At 41.2% G+C, this 21,978-nt stretch overlaps 2 protein-coding genes across 2 annotated transcripts; both read left to right on the forward strand.

The window, feature by feature from the left end:
* The first annotated feature begins 292 nt into the window (after positions 1-292).
* On the forward strand, positions 293-4,966 carry LOC121551207 (metalloproteinase inhibitor 2-like). The gene is made up of 5 exons (XM_041863760.2): positions 293-580; positions 2,818-2,885; positions 3,837-3,939; positions 4,391-4,515; positions 4,669-4,966. Exons 1-5 carry the CDS (start codon positions 454-456, stop codon positions 4,840-4,842), a joined length of 597 nt encoding a protein of 198 aa, XP_041719694.1. The 5' UTR covers positions 293-453; the 3' UTR covers positions 4,843-4,966.
* Positions 4,967-16,109: 11,143 nt separating this feature from the next.
* LOC121551208 (metalloproteinase inhibitor 2-like) lies at positions 16,110-21,247 on the forward strand. Its single transcript, XM_041863762.2, has 5 exons — positions 16,110-16,399; positions 18,754-18,824; positions 20,125-20,227; positions 20,683-20,807; positions 20,957-21,247. Exons 1-5 carry the CDS (start codon positions 16,273-16,275, stop codon positions 21,146-21,148), a joined length of 618 nt encoding a protein of 205 aa, XP_041719696.1. The 5' UTR covers positions 16,110-16,272; the 3' UTR covers positions 21,149-21,247.
* Positions 21,248-21,978: the final 731 nt, after the last annotated feature.

Here is a 21,978-nt window from a genome sequence, read left to right on the forward strand (position 1 = left end):
TGCCCCAGGTGTTAAAAAAACAACGTAAAACCACAAAACTGTAAGGAATTCAAATAGGCATATCCTAAAACTGATATTTCTGGTTCATCCCCATTGTTTAAGTGAAATACAGATAATTTATGGCAGCTGGGCAAATTGAGCATGCTCTGTGGTTATCCCATTAAGCAGTGGATTTTTTTCAATGGAGTTGCAATGGTTCTGGATTAAAATAATGTTCAGCCTACCACTGGCTTGGTTCTGTCTGGGGGAGGAGCTCAGAGCCTGCAATAAAAAGCGGCTGATTCCATCGAAGGGAAAACAGATTTCTAGGAGGTATTTGTCCGTCTGGGAACAGGTTTGAAGGGAAATACGTTCTAGTGTAGTTTACTCGTAGAGTAAACATTTTCTCTCACGCTATAGATTGTTGATAGATATCTTTTTCCATAGCTGACAGAATTACAATTCGTTTTCATAATGACTTGGTCTGTAAGCAGTTTCATCACTCTGGTCGTTCTGTTCCTTTGGCGGGTCGAAGACATTGCAGAAGCGTGCAAATGCGCCCCTGTGCATCTTCAACAGGCTTTTTGCAGTGCAGACGTCGGTAAGGCAATTTTGGCAACATTTCTGACTTCTCAGCTTCTCTTCACATGTTGATCGATGGGCTACTACAGTGGTTCCCAACTCCGGTCCTTGAGTATCTTTGTCTGGGGATACAATGTGTGCTGTTGGGGATACTCGAAGGCTGGAGTGGCGAACTACTGGGCTACTACACTATCAATGCGCAGCATGCAAAAATGTTAAGAATTATCTGGTCTTAATAATAAAAAATCATGACATGCTCATTAAGCCTATATTTGCATATTCTCACATAAGTAGGCAACAGTAAGCTGGGCTACAGCCAGGGCTCTCCAACCCTGTTCTTGGAGAGCTATGCTCCTAAATGTCTTCAATCCAACCCGTTGTAACTAACCTGATTCAGTTTATCAACCAGCTAATTATTAGACGCCGGTGCGCTAGATTAGGGTTGGCGCTAAAACCTACAGGATGGCAGCTCTCCAGGAACAGGGTTGAGAGCCCTGCTACACGAAGCGTTATATTTGGCGTTAGGCCAACACAGTATGCCTACAGTTGAATTGTTATTTATCCAAAAGCATACATATATCAACTAAGTTAATAGTATTTTCCTACATTTAACCCAAGGTACTCAGTTGTAGAGTTGACTAAGTCAAATAATAGTGGTAGGCTACAGATGCCATATCTTAATTTGAGCCAGTTTCACATCAGGAAAATAATCATGCAGCAACAAGAGATGTGGATTATAATTAATGGATTTTTTTTTTTAAATTGTAGGGTTTGATATATTTTTCTGTTGGGGCAAATCAAGTCTGACATTTTTAAAGTGGAAATTAATCATTAGAAGGCTTTTCAAACCTTGAATAAACTAAGTTTGCATTTCATGCTGTGCAGGAAAATTCCTGAAACAGGATGATCAAATTAAGAAATGGCATCTGTATATCACTTATCTTGGACAGTTAACATTTCGCCCATGTGCTCCTTAAAAATGAATGTTATTCTCAGCCTGAATTGTACTTGAATTAAGAAAGCACATATGCTTCATGATTGTTAAACAATGTTTTCTCTTATTTAGTGAAGTAGGTGGCTACAAGGCTTCTGTAGCCACCAATATGAGATTTTCATATTAAATGGACATTACACTCAAGTCTAAGTTTGTCTGTTTCAGACTTCAAAAGTGATCTTGTTGCAGTAAGTCCACCTCCCAGGCTATCTATTGTGTAGATCCAGCTACAGCGCTTGTAACGCCAAGTAGTGGGTTCGATCCCCGGGACCACCCATACACAAAAAATGTATGCACGCATGACTAAGTCGCTTTGGATAAAAAGCGTCTGCTAAATGGCTTATTATTACATGCCACAATCCCAAATGAATGGAGAAGATGAGCACCATGTAATATCCATATTTGCGGTGCTTATCTTTCCTATTCATTTGGGGTTGAGGTGTAGCTGGATCTGCACAACTGATGGTGGGGGATGTGGAGCCATCTTGAGTCTGAAAACATCTGACAAATTTAGATTGGAGTGTACTGTCCCCTTTAAGTAGCTGGTACGGCTGTTAGTAAAAACCCAGTCCACTGTAGTTTCATTAGATCAGGATGTCTGCAAAACAAAAACTATAATTCCAGTGATAAAAGCAACAAGTATTACTATGTGGTGTACTGGTCCTAATGATAGACAGCTGTGGAATAGAGTGAGCTTGACATCATTACAGGAGAAGTTCATCTGTTTGTCAAGGACAAATCTAAAAAAGAAAGTGAGGTTGGCGCTGTCAGCACCTTCTACCCAGACAGGTGGGCTGTGTGCTCAGGCAGAGGAGCGTGTGTGTGACTACGTCTGTGCCTGTGAAGGCTCCTCAGCAGGCCAGGCACATTAATTTTCTCTGACTACAGCTGATGTAACACTCATGTGTCTCAGTCTTCCTACCAGCACCTGGTTGGCACCTGAACCATCTGCAGACCAGGCAGGGCAGCATAGTTAAACCAGGCGTGTTGAATTAAAGGAACAGCAGATGACCAGATCTAGGACCAGGAGGGGAAATGGGCTAAGTCATCTGTTTTGGAGCAAACCTAGCCAAAAATGTTATACCCAAACAGTGTCAACACTTATGCAAAAACATTCTGAAAAGACTGTAAAATCTTGGGTCTGTAAAGCATTCTACTGTTCTTCTCTTAGATCCTATAACACCCTTAAACCATCAGTGTATGACTGACCAGTAACTGAATTGATTCTTTCAGTGGAGTTAAACCATGTTTCTCTATTCTAGTGATCAGGGCGAAGGTGGTTGGAGTGACTGTTGGGTCTAACACCAAGTATGACATCCAACAGATTAAGGTATGATTAGCCTTTTTATTAAGTGGATGTTCCTTCCTGCACTGAAACATTGAAGCCCCCTGAACCCCAGTGACAGCTGGTCCCAATTCGCTCCCTTCCCCTTGGCCCAACCCTTCAATGTTTGCAGATCGTCTAGATGGCTAGAAGCATTGTAGTTGTGGAGATTCCACCATATGAAAAAGAGCTTCTTCTATAGAAATGGGTCTTGCTAGAAAGCACATTATTCAGTCAACGTTCCTACCAGTCCTAGACTATGGTGACATCGTCTATATGAATGCAGCTGCCATTTTCATTAAAGCTTTTAAATGCAGTTTATCATAAAGCCCTTTATTACTGGTGACGGGTTTGGTACTCATCATTGTATTCTCTACCAGGAAGTTGGTTGGCTCTCTTTGACGTCATGTAGGTTGCTAAATTGCTAGATTTTCATTTATAAAGCCCTTTTACTAAAACTCTCACTGTACCTTACAACATTACTAACTTTCAGACATTTGAGTTACCACAGCCGGCCTCAGAGCAGGGATAGCTAACTCTGGAAATTCCTTTGGTCTCCACTGAGTTGGGTGAATCAGCTTGACACGTTTTTGCACTGTATTTGTGGAACAATCTTCAAAATGTTCTATATGTGATGTTTTGGTGCCTCTAGGGCAATTCAGAAAGCTCATTGAGGACTTAATTGTTTGTTTTAATTAGTGATTTTGATTTGTGTAATTCAGGGATCATCTGTAAAAAAAAAAACAACAACCTTGGTCTCAGTATGACACCCTGAAAAAATAAAGGTTAGATTAATACATATTTATAGATCTGCAAACTTCAAAGGGTTAGGGCTGAGGGGATGGGGTATAGGGAGGGAATTAGCCAAGACTGACAGTGCCTGAGAGCTGCAGTCAGTTAGGTTCAAAACTGTATGTTTGACAGATCCTTCTCGCTCTCCTCCTTGTGATTGGCTAGATGTTCAAAGGTCCTGACCGGGTTATCCACGCCATCTTCACTTCATCGTCTTCAGCCTCGTGCGGCGTGACTCTGGAAACCAACAAGGAGTATCTCATCACCGGTGCAGTTCTCACTACGTTACCCAAGTTCCATTGCCAGCACTGGTTAAACTGCTCGACCTATGCTTCCAGCATCATGGCCTGCTCTAAACTATTGACTTCACCTTGTATAAGAAAACAAGTGCTTTAGAAACAATACTTTCTCTGTACAGCTTCAAGTTACACTTGTAATACCTAATATGTTATGAATTTAAATGTTTTATAACTATTATAAATGTTTACAACTAATGCATCACTTATTATGATGAATTCCAGTGTTCTGGGCTGAATCGGTATGTGTACCTGCTCCAGGGTAGTTTCCGGATCTAGGATCAGTTTCCCCTCCCCTAATCTTAACCGTTTCTGGGGGAACAAAGGTGAAACTGATCCAAGATCAGTGTCTAGGGAACACTTTTACCCTACACCAAGTTTTCCCCAAAGCACAGTGATGGCTCACTGTCTCTCTGTCTGCAGGCCGGCTGAATACTGCTGGAAGGATGCACATAATAACGTGTAACTTTATTCAGTACTGGGAGGACCTGGGTGGCACACAAAAGAAGAGCTTGACTCGACGCTACCAAAGCGGCTGCGATTGCACGGTGTGTGTGTGACAGGAATTATAGTAATATTACTTTACACCAGTTCTGTTCAATATTTACTCTTGTCACATTGGTAAAACACATGCGCTAGAATATTGGGGTAATGATCAGTCTGTCATCTTGGTCTTTCTCTCTCCCTACTCCGATACACAGATCATCCCCTGCTCTTCCCTCCCCTGTCCGGTCAGCACCCCAGATGAGTGCCTTTGGACGGACTTGTTGTTGGCAGATGGCCAAAGCGGACCCCAAGCCAAGTACTTTGCCTGTCTCAAGAGGAGTGATGGGTCCTGTACCTGGTACAGGGGGGTGGCTCCATCCAATAAGTAGTTCCTGGATATTGAGGACTCCTAAACGCTACAGGCCATCCGCTCAGTGACTAACGATACCTGCAATTAATAAATGACTTAATAACTGGTCACTTGTGTAATAAAGAAAAAAACTACTACTCAAATATAGTGCTTCAAGTATTAATTTATTGTGCCATTCATCTGTTGCTTGTTTTTAAACTGGAACCAAAGGTGTTAGTGAAACCCAAAAGGGTGACATCAAAGTGGTGTTGATCGACGTGGTTGTGTTAATAAATAGAACATTATTCCTGAAAAACACCATCCTAAAGCCTGGGGCATGTTCAGCTGGGCACGATATTGTAAAACATTCAGATCGTATGTCGTATACATAAACAAACAGGCTTCTCTGACGTGCAGGCGTGGTTCCCTAGCGCACGATGAATACATTTTAATTAAACTGCTGAAAACCCTCCCACTTGCTGGCCAACATATTGTCAGGGTTTTCAGTATATTTATCTAAAGTCATCACTTTAAATTTGTAATTGCATTGTTTTACATTTCCTCGCCAGACTCACTCCCTACTGGTTGAATCAACATTGTATCCATGTAATTAACAAACTTCTGTTGAATCAATGTGAAACTGGTTTTGGATTTCGAAGTCATAAGGGAAATCTGTCTTTTTAACCTAAATCCAATGACATCGTGACTTTTTGTATTCTCGTTAGTTGACAACCCAACCAAATGTAAATTAAATCTAGATGTTGAACTGACGTCTGTGCCCAGTGGGAAAATAGATGGAGAGAACGGTTCCGAATATTTTGGATCAATGAAAAAATGCGACGTAAATACACGCATATTTGTCTCCTTTTCAGCACCAATTGGTAATGTACAAATACTCTGATCTTGTATATTTAAGGTTTGGAATGTATTTATGAACAGTAAAACTGGTTTGGAGAGACATTGGTGAATAAAAAAATATTGATAAAAGCTAGGTAAATGAGTAACTCGTTTGGATAAGGGGATTGCAAATCTAAATGACAATTGTTTTAGGTCTCTTTTACCTTGATCGCTGGAGACCAATGTGAAACCTGTCAAGGCAGAAAACCGAAGCATAACATATCACCTTTTCCATAGCGAAATTTATGAAATGCTGGCCTTATAACAAATTAAATTTGGAGACCCAAGCTATAGGTTTCTGTAGCCATGCATAAATGACAGCATAGCGCCAAACCAGATGTCACACCCTGACCTTGAGAGCCCGGTTTTCTCTAGTTGGTTTGGTCAGGGTGTGAATTCTATGTTATATTTCTATGTTGGCCGGGTGTGGTTCCCAATCAGAGGCAGCTGTCGATCGTTGTCTCTGATTGGGGATCATACTTAGGCAGCCATTTTGCCTACCTTTAGTTGTGGGATCTTGTTTCTGTTTAGGCTGGTTTGATGTGTAGCCTTTAGAACTTCACGTTATGTTGCTTTTGTTATTTTGTCAATTGTTTATTCTTTTATTAAACATGTACGCATACCATGCTGCACCTTGGTCCAATCCTTCTATCAACGAACGCGACACCAGAGTTGATTTATGATTTCTAGAATGTTTTAATTATATTCCCAGACTTTTCACAATTTTTTGTTCTCAAATTTGTATCATGTTAAATATTAGCCACCATCAGTTATACCAACAGATGTATAACTGACACTTTAGTGTTAGTTCCCTTACATTTTGCGTCATTCCATCATTAGTTTATCTTTCTTTCCTCTCATGTTCGTGTGGTTGTTCCTGAGGATCGCTAGCAATAGTGGATCATATTAGGCTAACGTATTACAGGTTGTGAAATAATTTGGGACATGTAGCCTATTTGAATCCTTATGGAACACAGACCATCTGTAGCAGTTTAAACCCCATAGAGTCTATTGACGCACCAGTGCATCAAAGTAACATAAAAAAATCAGAATCTGTCAGTTTAAGCTAGAGATATCTGTTTTGTTGCATGGGCTACGTCTCAATCCACCGCATCTGCCTATGTCGCCCTTCCGAAACTGTGGTGGAAAGTGGCAGAGCTACAGCATTGTTTGTCAGACCAGGAGACATCCCAAAAATTGCTCTTCTCACAAAAACGTCTGTAGCATCTGAACGGTTTGGCCAACAAACTGTGACTCTTTAGAAAGGGGAGACTCTCACGAACACAATCGTGTTCTCCGTTTTGCTCTACAACCCCACCAGCCCCACGGGACTCGTCTGAAGTCAGTAATGCTGATGTGCCAACTTTGTAGCGTCCAAACTGTTTGGACTACAAACTAATATGACCCCACTGTAGAAAGGGGAGACTCTCTACGACCCCCACAACTGTCACGGGACTCGTCTAAAAGTAACCCATACAAATGTATGCAGATAGTTTTGTGCCAACAAAAATAAGGGGTTAAATGTGTCAAAACCAAAATATTTCCTGAGTTCATATCTCCTAGATATAGGACACACAATTCAAAACCTTATTCCTTGTGATTCATTTTTTGACTGTCTTTTTCTCTATTTATGAATGTGTTAGTCAATGTGTTTCTATGGGTTATAGTAGTAAAGGCCAAATTCAATATTTTATCCAACAACAACAAAAATTATATATATTTTATACCTAAAGGGGTCCTAAAATTCTAAATCAAATAGCTAAATGATTTATGGTACTGTATGACCTTCCCCTTAGACTTTGAAGAATTAAAGCTGGAACCTGGCACACGGTTCACGACAACTGAACCGTTGACATCACAGTTACATGATTAATGAGGATTATTAGGGTAGATTTATAGGACTACTGTTCAACCCCTATTGTAGACTTTTCTCATCTTCCAATATTTCCTGCATTGAACAATTGAATATGGCAACTTTCAGTAGGATTCAAACCACTGTATTTTTGATTCACCAATATATTTTGTGCATAAAGGCTCTCCAAACCAGTTTTTTTTTAAATTATTCATAAATACTTTTCTAACCCTAAAAAATATGCAAGATCCGCTGCAAAAGAGACGAATATGCGTGTATTTACATGGCTTTCCTTCGTTGATCCTTAATATTCTGAACTGTTCTTGACATATATTCTAGTGCAGGGGTCTCCAACAGGTCGATCGCAAGCTACCAGTAGCTAGCCAAACAATTCTGAAGGTATATGCCTTTGTTATGTGTTTCACCGCAAACTGTCATAAACAAATCTCATAAGTATCAGATATCGCAAGTGGTGAGCGCGTTTTGTCTATCACTCTGTCCGTAGCCAGAAATACTTCCCCCAAAACCTTCTCAATTAAATGTAAACTGCAAAGTAGGCTTACCTGGCAGAAGTATATCATGAGGAAGTATATCATGAGGAAGTATATCATGAGGAAGTATATCATTTGTATCTATTATTTGTTATTTGCCAACTTTGCCATGAAATGAGCAGCAGCAGTACAGAACCATCACTAGATGGCACATTAGACTGCACATTCCTCACTCGCTAGATGGCACATTAGACTGCACATTCCTCACTCGCTAGATGGCACATTAGACTGCACATTCCTCACTCGCTAGATGACACATTAGACTGCACGTTCCTCACTCGCTAGATGACACATTAGACTGCACATTCCTCACTCGCTAGATGACACATTAGACTGCACATTCCTCACTCGCTAGATGACACATTAGACTGCACATTCCTCACTCGCTAGATGACACATTAGACTGCACATTCCTCACTCGCTAGATGACACATTAGACTGCACATTCCTCACTCGCTAGATGACACATTAGACTGCACATTCCTCACTCGCTAGATGACACATTAGACTGCACATTCCTCACTCGCTAGATGACACATTAGACTGCACATTCCTCACTCGCTAGATGACACATTAGACTGCACGTTCCTCACTCGCTAGATGACACATTAGACTGCACATTCCTCACTCGCTAGATGACACATTAGACTGCACGTTCCTCACTCGCTAGATGACACATTAGACTGCACATTCCTCACTCGCTAGATGACACATTAGACTGCACATTCCTCACTCGCTAGATGACACATTAGACTGCACATTCCTCACTCGCTAGATGACACATTAGACTGCACATTCCTCACTCGCTAGATGCGCAATTAAAGGGCCAGTTGCGAAATTGAAAGGGAATTACACAAAACATTATACATGTGTTAGTTTTTAGGGCCCCCTTAGAGTTGTTTATTAACCATTATTTTACCAGGTATATTGACAGAAAGCATCACACTACTTTCTCTTGTACACTAAGGACCTGAGGAAGGGTTGCAGGGGAGAGGAGAAGAGAAGAATGTGCCTATTTGAAAGCTAGAAAAAAATGAGTAGATCAAGACATGTTTCATTTTTCATGCTAGTAAAGGTTGGAGACCCCTTTTCTAATGAGTCTGTCATGAAAATTCAAATGAAAGGTACACCAAATTTAAAGGGATTGCTTTAGATAAATGCACTGAAAACCCTGTTGAATGAAAACTCCATGAGAAAATCTGTTGGCCAGCAAGTGGGAGGTTTTTCAGAGGTTGAATTACATTTATCCAAGGCGCGCAAGGGAACCACACCTGCAAAGCCTGTAATGCACCTGCATAAGGTAAGTCTGAAAACAAACTACTGAGAAGTATGTAGGAAAGGGGTGCTTAGGAAAGGCGTACATTTCCTAAGTCTGAATCGGGCCTTATAACTGCTTCATCATTCTTATTATTATATTTACTGGCTTATCTGAGGTCTTGCTATCGACAAACGCCTTTGTTGATTTTAAACCTGGCTGCTTTGGTTCACAAAGCGCTATGTTTACAGTGGGTATCATAAGTATTCACCCCCCATAGATTTTTTCCAATTTTGTTGCGTTACAAAGTTGGATTGTAATACATTTAACTGTGATTTCTTTTGTCATTGTGATATAGAAATTAAAATATATACAGGTTAAAAGTAATGACTAAATGTTCCACCCTTAAATATAGTTGTGAAATGTTCTTGTTTTAAGTATGATTAGTACTTTCTTAGTAGTGACTAATTATTACACCCTGAAACTGTGTGAGATGTGTTAGAATCTACTACCTGGTAATGTGTGAGTGTAGGACCAGTATTTAGCAATGTGAGTAAGAGTTAGGCCAGACAACAAAGACAAGGAGAACTGTCTACAGATAACTGAGAAACCAAGATAAAGAGGCCTCCCAATTTAGAGAGGAGAGAAACTGTTAGGCTTTTTAAGGAGTATGAAACATGGTGCAGAATATTGTGAGAACGGCGATAACTGAGGAATGCAGGGAGTAGGATATGATAAGAAAGTGTGTGTGTGAACTGATGGTCAGGAGAGCAATTATAAAGTGGACAACTACAGCCTGCCTAAAGAGGGGAGGGATTTTTGTATGACGTATGAGTATAAAAGATGGACTCTGAAATTGTGATGGTGGAATTCTCAATGAATAAACATCTCTGACTATGCAGACCGGGACTCTGTCCGTTTCTTGATCCTTTTGGGAGACGCACAGAGACACTGAAATAGTTTGATAAATAATTCACATAACACATTGACCTACACATATATATATATATATATTTTTAACCAATTAATAAAACTTAATTAACTAACATATAGTTGTTGCATAAGTATTTACCCCCTTTGTTTAGGCAAACCGAAATTAGTTCAGGAGTCAAATGTGGCTGACTAGAACACGTAATAATTTACATGGACTCACTCTGTGTGAAATAATAGGGGTTTACATGATTTTTGAATGACTACACCTTCCCCATTCAAACACTTTCTGTAAGGTCCCTCAGTCAAGTATTGAATTTGAAGCACAGATTCAACAACAAAGACCAGCTTTTCGAAAGCCTCATAAAGAAGGGCAGTGATTGGTAGATGGGTAACAATAAGAAATAAGACATTGAATATCTCTTTAAGCATGAATAATAATTCTCAAAAGAATAATGGGCAAATATTGCACAATCCAGGTGTATACAGCTCCTAGAGACTTAGGGCTCTATTAAATCAGATCCGCTTTAGCCGACATCCGCAGAACAGTTGTTTTGGCGGTGTCGGAGGTGTAACTGCATAAGAGCTGTCAAATCCACAAGCGGCTCCTGGCATTATACCTATCTACATATCTACAACTCAATTGGGCTGATAGAAATCCTCATTATATTGTTTAATAATTTTCAATTTGAGCGTCATTTTCTACATAGCCTACAATTTGTGACAATGATCAAGAGCAGCTGCTCACTGACTTGACCGCTCCAACACAGTTACACCTCCTACACCGCCAAAACATCAGCTATGTGGTTGTCGGCGATCACCAGTTATTGCTTGATCTGATTGAATCCAGGACTTTCCCAAGAAGACTCACAGTTGTAATCGCTGCCAAATGTGTTTCTAACATGTACTGACTCAGGTGTGTGAATACTTATCTAATCAAGGTATATTAGTGTTTTATTGTCCCCCATGATGAAATCGGGGAGGGGACTGTGTATCTGTCTCTGTCTGTTTGTATGTTTCTACGTTAGTATACTAGCCCACTATAACCACCTATTATACAGTGGGGAAAAAATGTATTTAGTCAGCCACCAATTGTGCAAGTTCTCCCACTTAAAAAGATGAGAGAGGTCTGTAATTTTCATCATAGGTACACGTCAAAAATGACAGACAAATTGAGGAAAAAAAATCCAGAAAATCACATTGTAGGATTTTTTATGAATTTATTTGCAAATTATGGTGGAAAATAAGTATTTGGTCACCTACAAACAAGCAAGATTTCTGGCTCTCACAGACCTGTAACTTCTTCTTTAAGATGCTCCTCTGTCCTCCACTCATTACCTGTATTAATGGCACCTGTTTGAACTTGTTATCAGTATAAAAGACATCTGTCCACAACCTCAAACAGTCACACTCCAAACTCCACTATGGCCAAGACCAAAGAGCTGTCAAAGGACACCAGAAACAAAATTGTAGACCTGCACCAGGCTGGGAAGACTGAATCTGCAATAGGTAAGCAGCTTGGTTTGAAGAAATCAACTGTGGGAGCAATTATTAGGAAATGGAAGACATACAAGACCACTGATAATCTCCCTCGATCTGGGGCTCCACGCAAGATCTAACCCTGTGGGGTCAAAATGATCACAAGAACGGTGAGCAAATATCCCAGAACCACACGGGGGGACCTAGTGAATGACCTGCAGAGAGCTGGGGCCAAAGTAACAAAGCCTACCATCAGTAACACACTACGCCGCCAGGGACTCAAATCCTGCAGTGCAAGACGTGTCCCCCTGCATAAGCCAGTACATGTCCAGGCCCGTCTGAAGTTTGCTAGAGTGCATTTGGATGATCCAGAAGAGGATTGGGAGAATGTCATATGGTCAGATGAAACCAAAATAGAACTTTTTGGTAAAAACTCAACTTGTCGTGTTTGGAGGACAAAGAATGCTGAGTTGCATCCAAAGAACACCATACCTACTGTGAAGCATGGGGGTGGAAACATCATGCTTTGGGGCTGTTTTTCTGCAAAGGGACCAGGACGACTGATCCGTGTAAAGGAAAGAATGAATGGGGCCATGTATCGTGAGATTTTGAGTGAAAACCTCCTTCCATCAGCAAGGGCATTGAAGATGAAACGTGGCTGGGTCTTTCAGCATGACAATTTTTATTTTATTTTATTTCACCTTTATTTAACCAGGTAAGCCAGTTGAGAACAGGTTCTCATTTACAACTGCGACCTGGCCAAGACAAAGCAAAGTAGTGCAACAAAAACAACACAGAGTTACATATGGGGTAAAAAAAAACATAAAGTCAGAAATACAACAGAAAATATATATACAGTGTGTGCAAATGTAGCAAGTTATGGAGGTAAGGCAATAAATAGGCTATAGTGCAGAATAATTACAATAGTATTAACACTGGAATGCTAGATGTGCAAGAGATTATGTGCAAATAGAGATACTGGGGTGCAAAAGAGCAAATTAAATAACAATATAGGGATGAGGTAGTTGGGTGGGCTAATTTCAGATGGGCTGTGTACAGGTGCAGTGATCGGTAAGGTGCTCTGACAACTGATGCTTAAAGTTATTGAGGGAGATAAGAGTCTCCAGCTTCAGAGATTTTTGCAATTCGTTCCAGTCATTGGCAGCAGAGAACTGGAAGGAATGGCGGCCAAAGGAGGTGTTGGCTTTGGGAATGACCAGTGAGATATACCTGCTGGAGCGCAGACTACGGGTGGGTGCTGCTATGGTGACCAATGAGCTAAGATAAGGCGGGGATTTGCCTAGCAGTGATTTATAGATGGCCTGGAGCCAGTGGGTTTGACGACGAACATGTAGTGAGGACCAGCCAACAAGAGCGTACAGGTCACAGTGGTGGGTAGTGTATGGGGCTTTGGAGACAAAACGGATGGCACTGTGATAGACTACATCCAATTTGCTGAGTAGAGTGTTGGAGGCTATTTTATAAATGACATCGCCGAAGTCAATGATCCCAAACACACCGCACGGGCAACGAAGGAGTGGCTTTGTAAGAAGCATTTCAAGGTCCTGGAGTGGCCTAGCCAGTCTCCAGATCTCAACCCCATAGAAAATCTTTGGAGGGAGTTGAAAGTCTGTGTTGTCCAGCGACAGCCCCAAAACATCACTGCTCTAGAGGAGATCTGCATGGAGGAATGGGCCAAAATTCCAGCAACAGTGTGTGAAAACCTTGTGAAGACTTACAGAAAACGTTTGACCTGTGTCATTGCCAACAAAGGGTATATAACAAAGTATTGAGAAACTTTTGTTATTGACCAAATACTTATTTTCCACCATAATTTGCAAATAAATTCATAAAAAATCCTACAATGTGATTTTCTGGATTTTTTTTCCTCATTTTGTCTGTAATAGTTGACGTGTACCTATGATGAAAATGACAGGCCTCTCTCATCTTTTTAAGTGGGAGAACTTGCACAATTCGTGGCTGACTAAATACTTTTTTTCCCCACTGTAACTCCACACAAACCACCCCAAAATAGCTCACTATAACGAACACATAGCCTATAAACGATATTACTACCATTACTACTACTACCACCATTACTACTACTACTACCATTACTACTACTACCATTACTACTACTACCACCATTACTACTGCCGTCACTACCCCTACTACTACTACTACTACTTCTACTACTACTACTACTATTTCACAACAATAAATACTTCTAGATTAGCAAGCACACCACATTTACTTCAGTAAATGTCATTTTCTAGTTAAAAAAATAGAATTCATATGAGCAAGTACAAGGTTGCTGCAGTTTGACAGGATTTTCATCCTCCCTATAGGGCAAGGAGTTTTTCCAGGAGTTTAAAATTATGTGACCTGATCAGACAAACTCTGTTCTCATCATAGTCCATATAAAACCGTTATGTAACTGATTAATCACTGTCATACCCTACACAGAGACTGACTATAAGTCAGCAGTATTTTTTGGTTAACCGATGATTTTAGTCACTTGCCTGAAAATGAGAAAATAGTTGTTTACACACAGAAATGCCATAACTTGTCGGTCTCTTAATTAAACAACAGGGAGGAAGCAGAAAAAGCAGGTTTTCTGGCCTGCTAAACCGGATGGGTAGGCCAAACTTTTGTGAAGCTCTTATTCATTTCAACGAAACCTGAGCGTGATCTCACTGGTTCCACGAGAGGCTTGCACTGCTTGAGTGTAAATTCAAGATTTCTATGCGCAGCTCACGTTTGACTGGGCGAATAAACTAGAGATGGCATCCCTCGCTGAAACAACGGCTTCCCATTCATTTTAAATGGAAGGAACGTGGTGAGAAGCGGAGTGGGCGGGGGAACGTTGGGCAAAGCGAGCATTGGGCGATGGAGCTGAACGCAGTGGGGCTAAAGTTGGGCAAAGCTTAACGTAATGCAAATCTTCAGCGATATCGCGGTGCAAGTAACCAATCAAAGCTCACCATAGCTTCCAACCCATACTGGATTGGCTGACAATGGCTGTTGCTACGTAGCACTACCTAGCATGCTTGCTATTTGTTAGTACCCACATGAGGGTGAAGCTAACATGGCTAGGCAGGTTATCATTATAAAGTGTTTTTTGGCCAGAGCAAGAAGAAAAAGTGTCTCAGCTCTGCTCGCCCTGACCAAAAGAAAAAAAACGTATTTTGCGACGCCCCTACTGGAATTGTTTGCAACCACAGAGCAGGCTCAACTTGCCCGGCTGCCATAAATGCCATAAATTGTCTGTCTTTTACTTAAACAATGGGGATGAACCAGAAATATTAGTTTTAGGATACGCCTACTGGAATTCCTTACAGTTGTGATTTTTTTTGGTTTAAAAAACTATCACCCTGGGCAACTCTAACCCTTAAAATCCCTGCATCAGCTCTAGGACCAACAGGCTCCGAGACAGCTTCTACCCCCAAGCTATAAGACTGCTGTATGAACACTCACAACATCATTTATTTTTGTAAGATTTTATTTGATATTTTATAAACAATACAAACATACAGTGGCTTGCGAAAGTATTCACCCCCCTTGGCATTTTTCCTATTTTGTTGCCTTACAACCTGGAATTAAAATGGATTTTGGGGGGATTTGTATCACTTGATTTACACAAAACCCCTACCAGTGCTGTGAAGCGGAGAACCTGAGCTCTGACGTCATGTATAGCGTGTTCCTGTACGGCCAATGCATTCCAATTTAGGCGCTTATCAATAACAGAATCTGCCATTTTCACCCCATACACATGGGCTGAGTGGAAAGGGCTATGGGTTGCCCAATTGCTCAGGGCAGGGGTATTCAACTTCTTAAGAGGTCTGGAACATGCTGGTTTTCTGTTCTACCTGATAATTAATTGCACCCACCTGGTGTCCCAGGTCAAAATCAGTACCTGATTAGAAGGGAACAATTTAAAAATGCAGTGGCACTGGTTTCACAGCGAGGTCCAGAGTTGAGATTGAGGGGCCTAGGGCAAGTGAACTGAGCAGTCCGGCAAGTTGAGCCTGCTTTAAAGTTGTCCCAGGTGTTAAAAAAAATAATCTGAAAACCACAAAACTGTAAGGAATTCAAATAGGCATATCCTAAAACGGGTATTTCTGGTCCATCCCCATTGTTTAAGTGAAAGACAGATAATTTATGGAATTTATGGCAGCCGAGCATGTTGAGCATGCTCTGTGGTTGTCCCATTACGCAGTGGATTTTTTTTTTTTACTGAGTGGCTGCGATTCTGGCTTAATAAAATGCTCAGCCTACCACTGGCTTGGTTCTGTCTGGGGGAGGAGCTCACAGCCTGTAATAAAAAGCGGCTGATTCCATCGAAGGGAAAACAGATTTCTAGGAGTATTTGTCCGTCTGGGAACAGGTTTGAAGGGAAATACGTTCTAGTGTAGTTTACTCGTGGGGTAAACCTTTTCTCTCACGCTATAGATTGTTGATAGATATATTTTTCCATAGCTGACAGAATAATAATTCGTTTTCATAATGACTTGGTCTGTAAGCAGTTTCATCACTCTGGTCGTTCTGTTCCTTTGGCGGGTCGAAGACATTGCAGAAGCGAACGAATGCGCCCCCGTGCATCTTCAACAGGCTTTTTGCAGTGCAGACGTCGGTAAGGCAATTTTGGCAACATTTCTGACTTCTCAGCTTCTCCTCACATGTTGATCGATGGGCTACTACAGTGGTTCCCAACTCCGGTCCTTGAGTAACCCCAACAGTACATATTTTTATTGAAGCCCTGGACAAGCACACCTGAATCGACTAATCATCAGGTGTTGTTGTCTGGGGATACAATGTGTGCTGTTGGGGGTACTGAGTGGCGAACTACTGGGCTACCACACTGTCAATGCGCAGCATGCAAACATTTTAATTCTCTGGTCTTATAATAAAAAATCATGACATGATCATTAGGGTTATATTTACATCTTCTCACACAATTATTTACATGAGTAGGCAACAGTAAGATGGGCTACAGCCAGGGCCCTCCAACCCTGTTCCTGGAGAACTACCCTCCTGTAGGTTTTCAATCCAACCCCAGTTGCAACTAAACTGATTCAGTTCATCAACCAGCTAATTATTAGAATCAGGTGCGCTAGATTAGGGTTGGCGCTAAAACCTACAGGATGGCAGCTCTCCAGGAACAGGGTTGAGAGCCCTGCTACACGAAGCGTTATATTTGGTGTTCGCCTAATAATAATAATAATAATATGCCATTTAGCAGACGCTTTTATCCAAAGCGACTTACAGTCATGTGTGCATACATTCTTACGTATGGGTGGTCCCGGGGATCGAACCCACTACCCTGGCGTTACAAGCGCCGTGCTCTACCAGCTGAGCTACAGAGGACCGCCTACACAGTATGCCTACAGTTGAATTGTTATTTATCCAAAAGCATGTAAAATTAAGTTAATAGTATTTTCCTACATTTAACCCAAAGTACTCAGTTGTAATGTAGACTGTTATTTAAATCAAATAATAGTGGTAGGCTACAGATGCCATATCTTAATTTGAGCCAGTTTCACATATCAGGAAAATAATCCTGCAGCAACAGGAGATGTAGATTATAATGGATATTTTTATTGTTTTGTTGGTGGAAATCAAGTCTGACATTTTAAAGTGGAAATTAAACGTTAGAAACCTTTTTATACCTTGAATACACTAAATGTTTGCATTTCCTGCTGTACAGGAAAATTCCTGAAACAGGATGATCAAATTAATTCTCAGCCTGAATTGTACTTGAATTAAGAAAGCACATATGATTCTTAAACAATATTTTGTCTTATTTAGTGAAGTAGGCGGCTACAAGGCTTATGTACCCGCGGTAGCCACCAATATGAGATTTTCATTTTAAATGGACTTTACATTCAAGTCTAAGTTTGTCTGTTTCAGACTTCAAAAGTGATCTTGTGTTGCAGTAAGTCCACCTCCCAGGCGATCTATTGTGTAGATCCAGCTACATGCCACAATCCCAAATGAATGGAGAAGATGAGCACCATGTAATATCCATATTTGCAGTGCTTATCTTTCCTATTCATTTGGGGTTGAGGTGTAGTTGGATCTGCACAACTGATGGTGGGGGATGTGGAGCCATCTTGAGGTCTGAAAACATCTGACAAATGTAGATTGGAGTGTACTGTCCCCTTTAAGTAGCTGGTACAGCTGTTAGTAAAAACCCCGTCTACTGTAGTTTCATTAGATCAGGATGTCTGCTAAACAAAAACTATAATTCCAGTGATAAATGCAACAAGTACTACTATGTGGTGTACTGGTCCTGATGATAGACAGCTGTGGAATAGAGTGAGCTTGACATCATTACAGGAGAAGTTAATCTGTTTGTCAAGGACAAATCCTTTAATAAAATAATAATAAAAAGTGAGGTTGGCGCTGTCAGCACCTTCTACCCAGACAGGTGGGCTGTGTGCTCAGGCAGAGGAGCGTGTGTGTGACTACGTCTGTGCCTGTGAAGGCTCCTCAGCAGGCCAGGCACATTCTTTTCTCTGATTACAGCTGATGTAACACTCATGTGCCTCAGTCTTCCTACCAGCACCTGGTTGGCACCTGAACTATCTGCAGACCAGGCAGGGCAGCATAGTTAAACCAGGCCTGTTGAATTAAAGGCAGGGCAGCATAGTTAAACCAGGCCTGTTGAATTAAAGGCAGGGCAGCATAGTTAAACCAGGCCTGTTGAATTAAAGGAACAGCAGATGACCAGAGCTAGGAATCTAGGACCAGGAGGGGAAATGGGCTAAGTCATCTGTTTTGGAGCAAACCTAGCCAAAATGTTATACCCAAACAGTGTAAACACTTATGCAAAAACATTCTGAAAAGACTGTAAAATCTTGGGTCTGTAAAGCATTCTACTGTTCTTCTCTTAGATCCCATAACACCCTTAAACCATCAGTGTCTGACTGACCAGTAACTGAATTGATTATTTCAGTGGAGTTAAACCATGTTTCTCTATTCTAGTGATCAGGGCGATGGTGGTTGGAGTGACTGTTGAATCTAACACCATCAAGTATGACATCCATCAGATCAAGGTATGATCAGCCTTTTTATTAAGTGGTTGTTCCTTCCTGCACTGGAACATTGAAGCCCCCTGAACCCCAGTCTGACAGCTGGTCCCAAGTCACTCCCTTCCCCTTGGCTCCAACCCTTCAATGTTTGCAGATCTGGGTAGGCATAAGCAGTGTAGTTGTGGAGCTTCCACCATATGAAAAAGAGCTTCTTCTATAGAAATGGGTCATGCCTCTTGCTAGAAAGCACATTATTCAGTCAACGTTCCTTCCACTCCTAGACTCTGGTGACATCTATATGAATGCAGCTGCCATTTCATTAAAGCTTTTAAATGCAGTTTATCATAGTCTCCTGAGTGGCGCAGTGGTCTAAGGCACTGCATCGCAGTGCTAGCTGTGCCACTAGAGATCCTGGTTCGAATCCAGGCTCTGTCGTAGCCGGCCGCGACCGGGAGACCCATGCGACGGCGCACAATTGGCCCAGCAGGGATGTAGGGAATGGCCGGCAGGGATGTAGCTCAGTTGGTAGAGCATGGCGTTTGCAACGCCAGGGTTGTGGGTTCGATTCCCACGGGGGGCCAGTATGAAAAAAATATATAAATGATGAATGCACTCACTAACTGTAAGTCGCTCTGGATAAGAGCGTCTGCTAAATGACTAAAAATGTAAATCATAACGCACTGCACTTTATTACTGGTGACGGGTTTGGTACTAATCACAGCATTCTCTACCATGAAGTTGGTTGGCTCTCTTTGACGTCACGTAGGATGCTAAATTGCTGGATTTTCATTTATAAAGCCCTTTTACTAAAACTCTCACTGTACCGGACATCATTATTAACCTTTAGACATCTGCGTTACCACAGCCGGCCTCAGATCAGGGATAGCTACCTCTGGAAATTCCTTTGGTCTCTATGGAGTTGGGTGAATCAGCTTGAAACGTTTTTGCATTTTATTTGTGGAACAAATCTTAATGTTCTTTATGTGATGTTTTGGTGCCTCTAGGGCAATTCAGAAAGCTCATTGACGACTTAATTGTTTTTATGACTGTTTTGCTGCTTAGATTTTTTATTTTGATGTGTGCATTTCTGTCATTCAGGAATCATCTGTAAAAAAAAAAAAAAGACCATTGTCTCAGTATGACACCCTGATAAAATAAAGGTTAGATTAATAAATATTTATAGATCTGCAAACATCAAAGGGTTAGGGCTGAGGGGATGGGGAATAGGGAGGGAATTAGCCAAGACTGACAGTGCCTGAGTGTTGCAGTCAGTTAGGTTCAAAACTGTATGTTTGACAGATCCTTCCTCCTTGTGATTGGCTAGATGTTCAAAGGTCCTGACCGGGTTATCCACGCCATCTTCACTTCATCCTCTTCAGAATCGTTCGGCGTGACTCTGGACACCAACAACGAGTATCTCATCACAGGTGCGTTTCTTACTACGTTACCCAAGTTCCATTGCCCGCACTGGTTAAACTGCTCAACCTATGCTTCCAGCATCATGGCCTGCTCTAAACTATTGACTTCATCTTGAACAAGAAAACCAGTGCTTTAGAAACAATTTATCTGTACATCTTCAAGTTACACTTTATAATACCTAATATGTTATGAATTTCAATGTTTATAATGCTTATAAATGTTTACAACTAATGCATCACTTATTTATTATGATAAATTCCAGTGTTCTGGGCTGCATCGGTATGTGTACCTGCTCCAGGGTAGTTTCCGGATCTAGGATCAGTTTCCCCTCCCCTAATCTTAACCGTTCATGGGGGAACAAAGGTGAAGCTGATCCAAGATCAGTGTCTAGGGAACACTTTTACCCTACACCAGGTTTTCCCCACAGCACAGTGATGGCCCACTGTCTCCTCTCTGTCTGCAGGCCAGCTGAATCCTAATGGGAGGATGCACATAATCATGTGTGACTTTATTCGGTACTGGGAGGACCTGAGTGCCACACAAAAGAAGAGCTTGACTCGACGCTACCAAAGCGGCTGCGATTGCACGGTGTGTGACAGGAATTATAGTAATATTACTTTACACCAGTTCTGTTCAATATTTACTCTGGTCACATTGGTAAAACACATGAGCTAGAATATTGGGGTAATGATCAGTCCGTCATCTTGGTCTTTCTCTCTCCCTACTCCGATCCACAGATCATCCCCTGCTCTTCCCTCCCCTGTCCGGTCAGCACCCCAGATGAGTGCCTTTGGACGGACTTGTTGTTGGCAGATGGCCAAAGCGGACCCCAGGCCAAGAACTTTGCCTGTCTCAAGAGGAGTGATGGGTCCTGTACCTGGTACAGGGGGATGGCTCCACCCAATAAGTATTTCCTGGAGGACTCCTAAACTCTACAGGCCATCCACTCAGTGACTAAAGATGCCTGCAATGAATAAGTGATTTAATAAATGGTCACTTGTGCAATAAAAATAAACTACTCAAATATAGTGCTTCAAGTATTAATTTATTGTGCCATTCATCTGTTTTTAAACTGGAACCAAAGGTGTTATTGAAACCCAAAAGGGTGACATCAAAGTGGTGTTGACCGACGTGGTTGTGTTTCTAAATAGAACATTATTCCTGAAAAATACCATCCTAAAGCCTGGGGCATGTTCAGCTGGGCACGATATTGTAAAACATTCAGATCGAATGTTATATGCATGAACAAACAGGCTTCTCTGACATGACGGCGTGGTTCCCTAGCGCAAACTGAATACAATTTAATTAAACTGCTGAAAACCCTCCCGCTTGCTGGCCATCAGCTTATCGGAGTTTTCAATAGGGTTTTCAGTACATTTATCTAAAGTCATAACTTTAAATTTGTACTTAAATTGTTTTAAATTTCCTCGACAGACTCACTACCCACTGGGCAATAACTGGTTGAATCAACACTGTTTCCATGAAACGTTTAATACATTTTTGTTGCATCAATGTGAAACAGATTTTGGATTTGAGAAAAGTAATAAGGGAAATGTTTCGTTTTAACCTAAATCCAATGACCTCGTGACTTTTTTGTTTTGTTTTCGCGTTCGTTGACAACCCAATCAAATCTAGATGTTGAACTGTGCCCAGTGGTAGAATATATGGAGAGAATGGTTCAGAATATTTTGGATCAATGAAAGAAAGCTATGTAAATACAGTCATGTCTCCTTTACAGCACCAATTGGTAATATACAAA

Source organism: Coregonus clupeaformis, unplaced genomic scaffold (genome assembly GCF_020615455.1).
Source record: "Coregonus clupeaformis isolate EN_2021a unplaced genomic scaffold, ASM2061545v1 scaf0047, whole genome shotgun sequence".
In the NCBI taxonomy this organism is placed as follows: domain Eukaryota; kingdom Metazoa; phylum Chordata; class Actinopteri; order Salmoniformes; family Salmonidae; genus Coregonus; species Coregonus clupeaformis.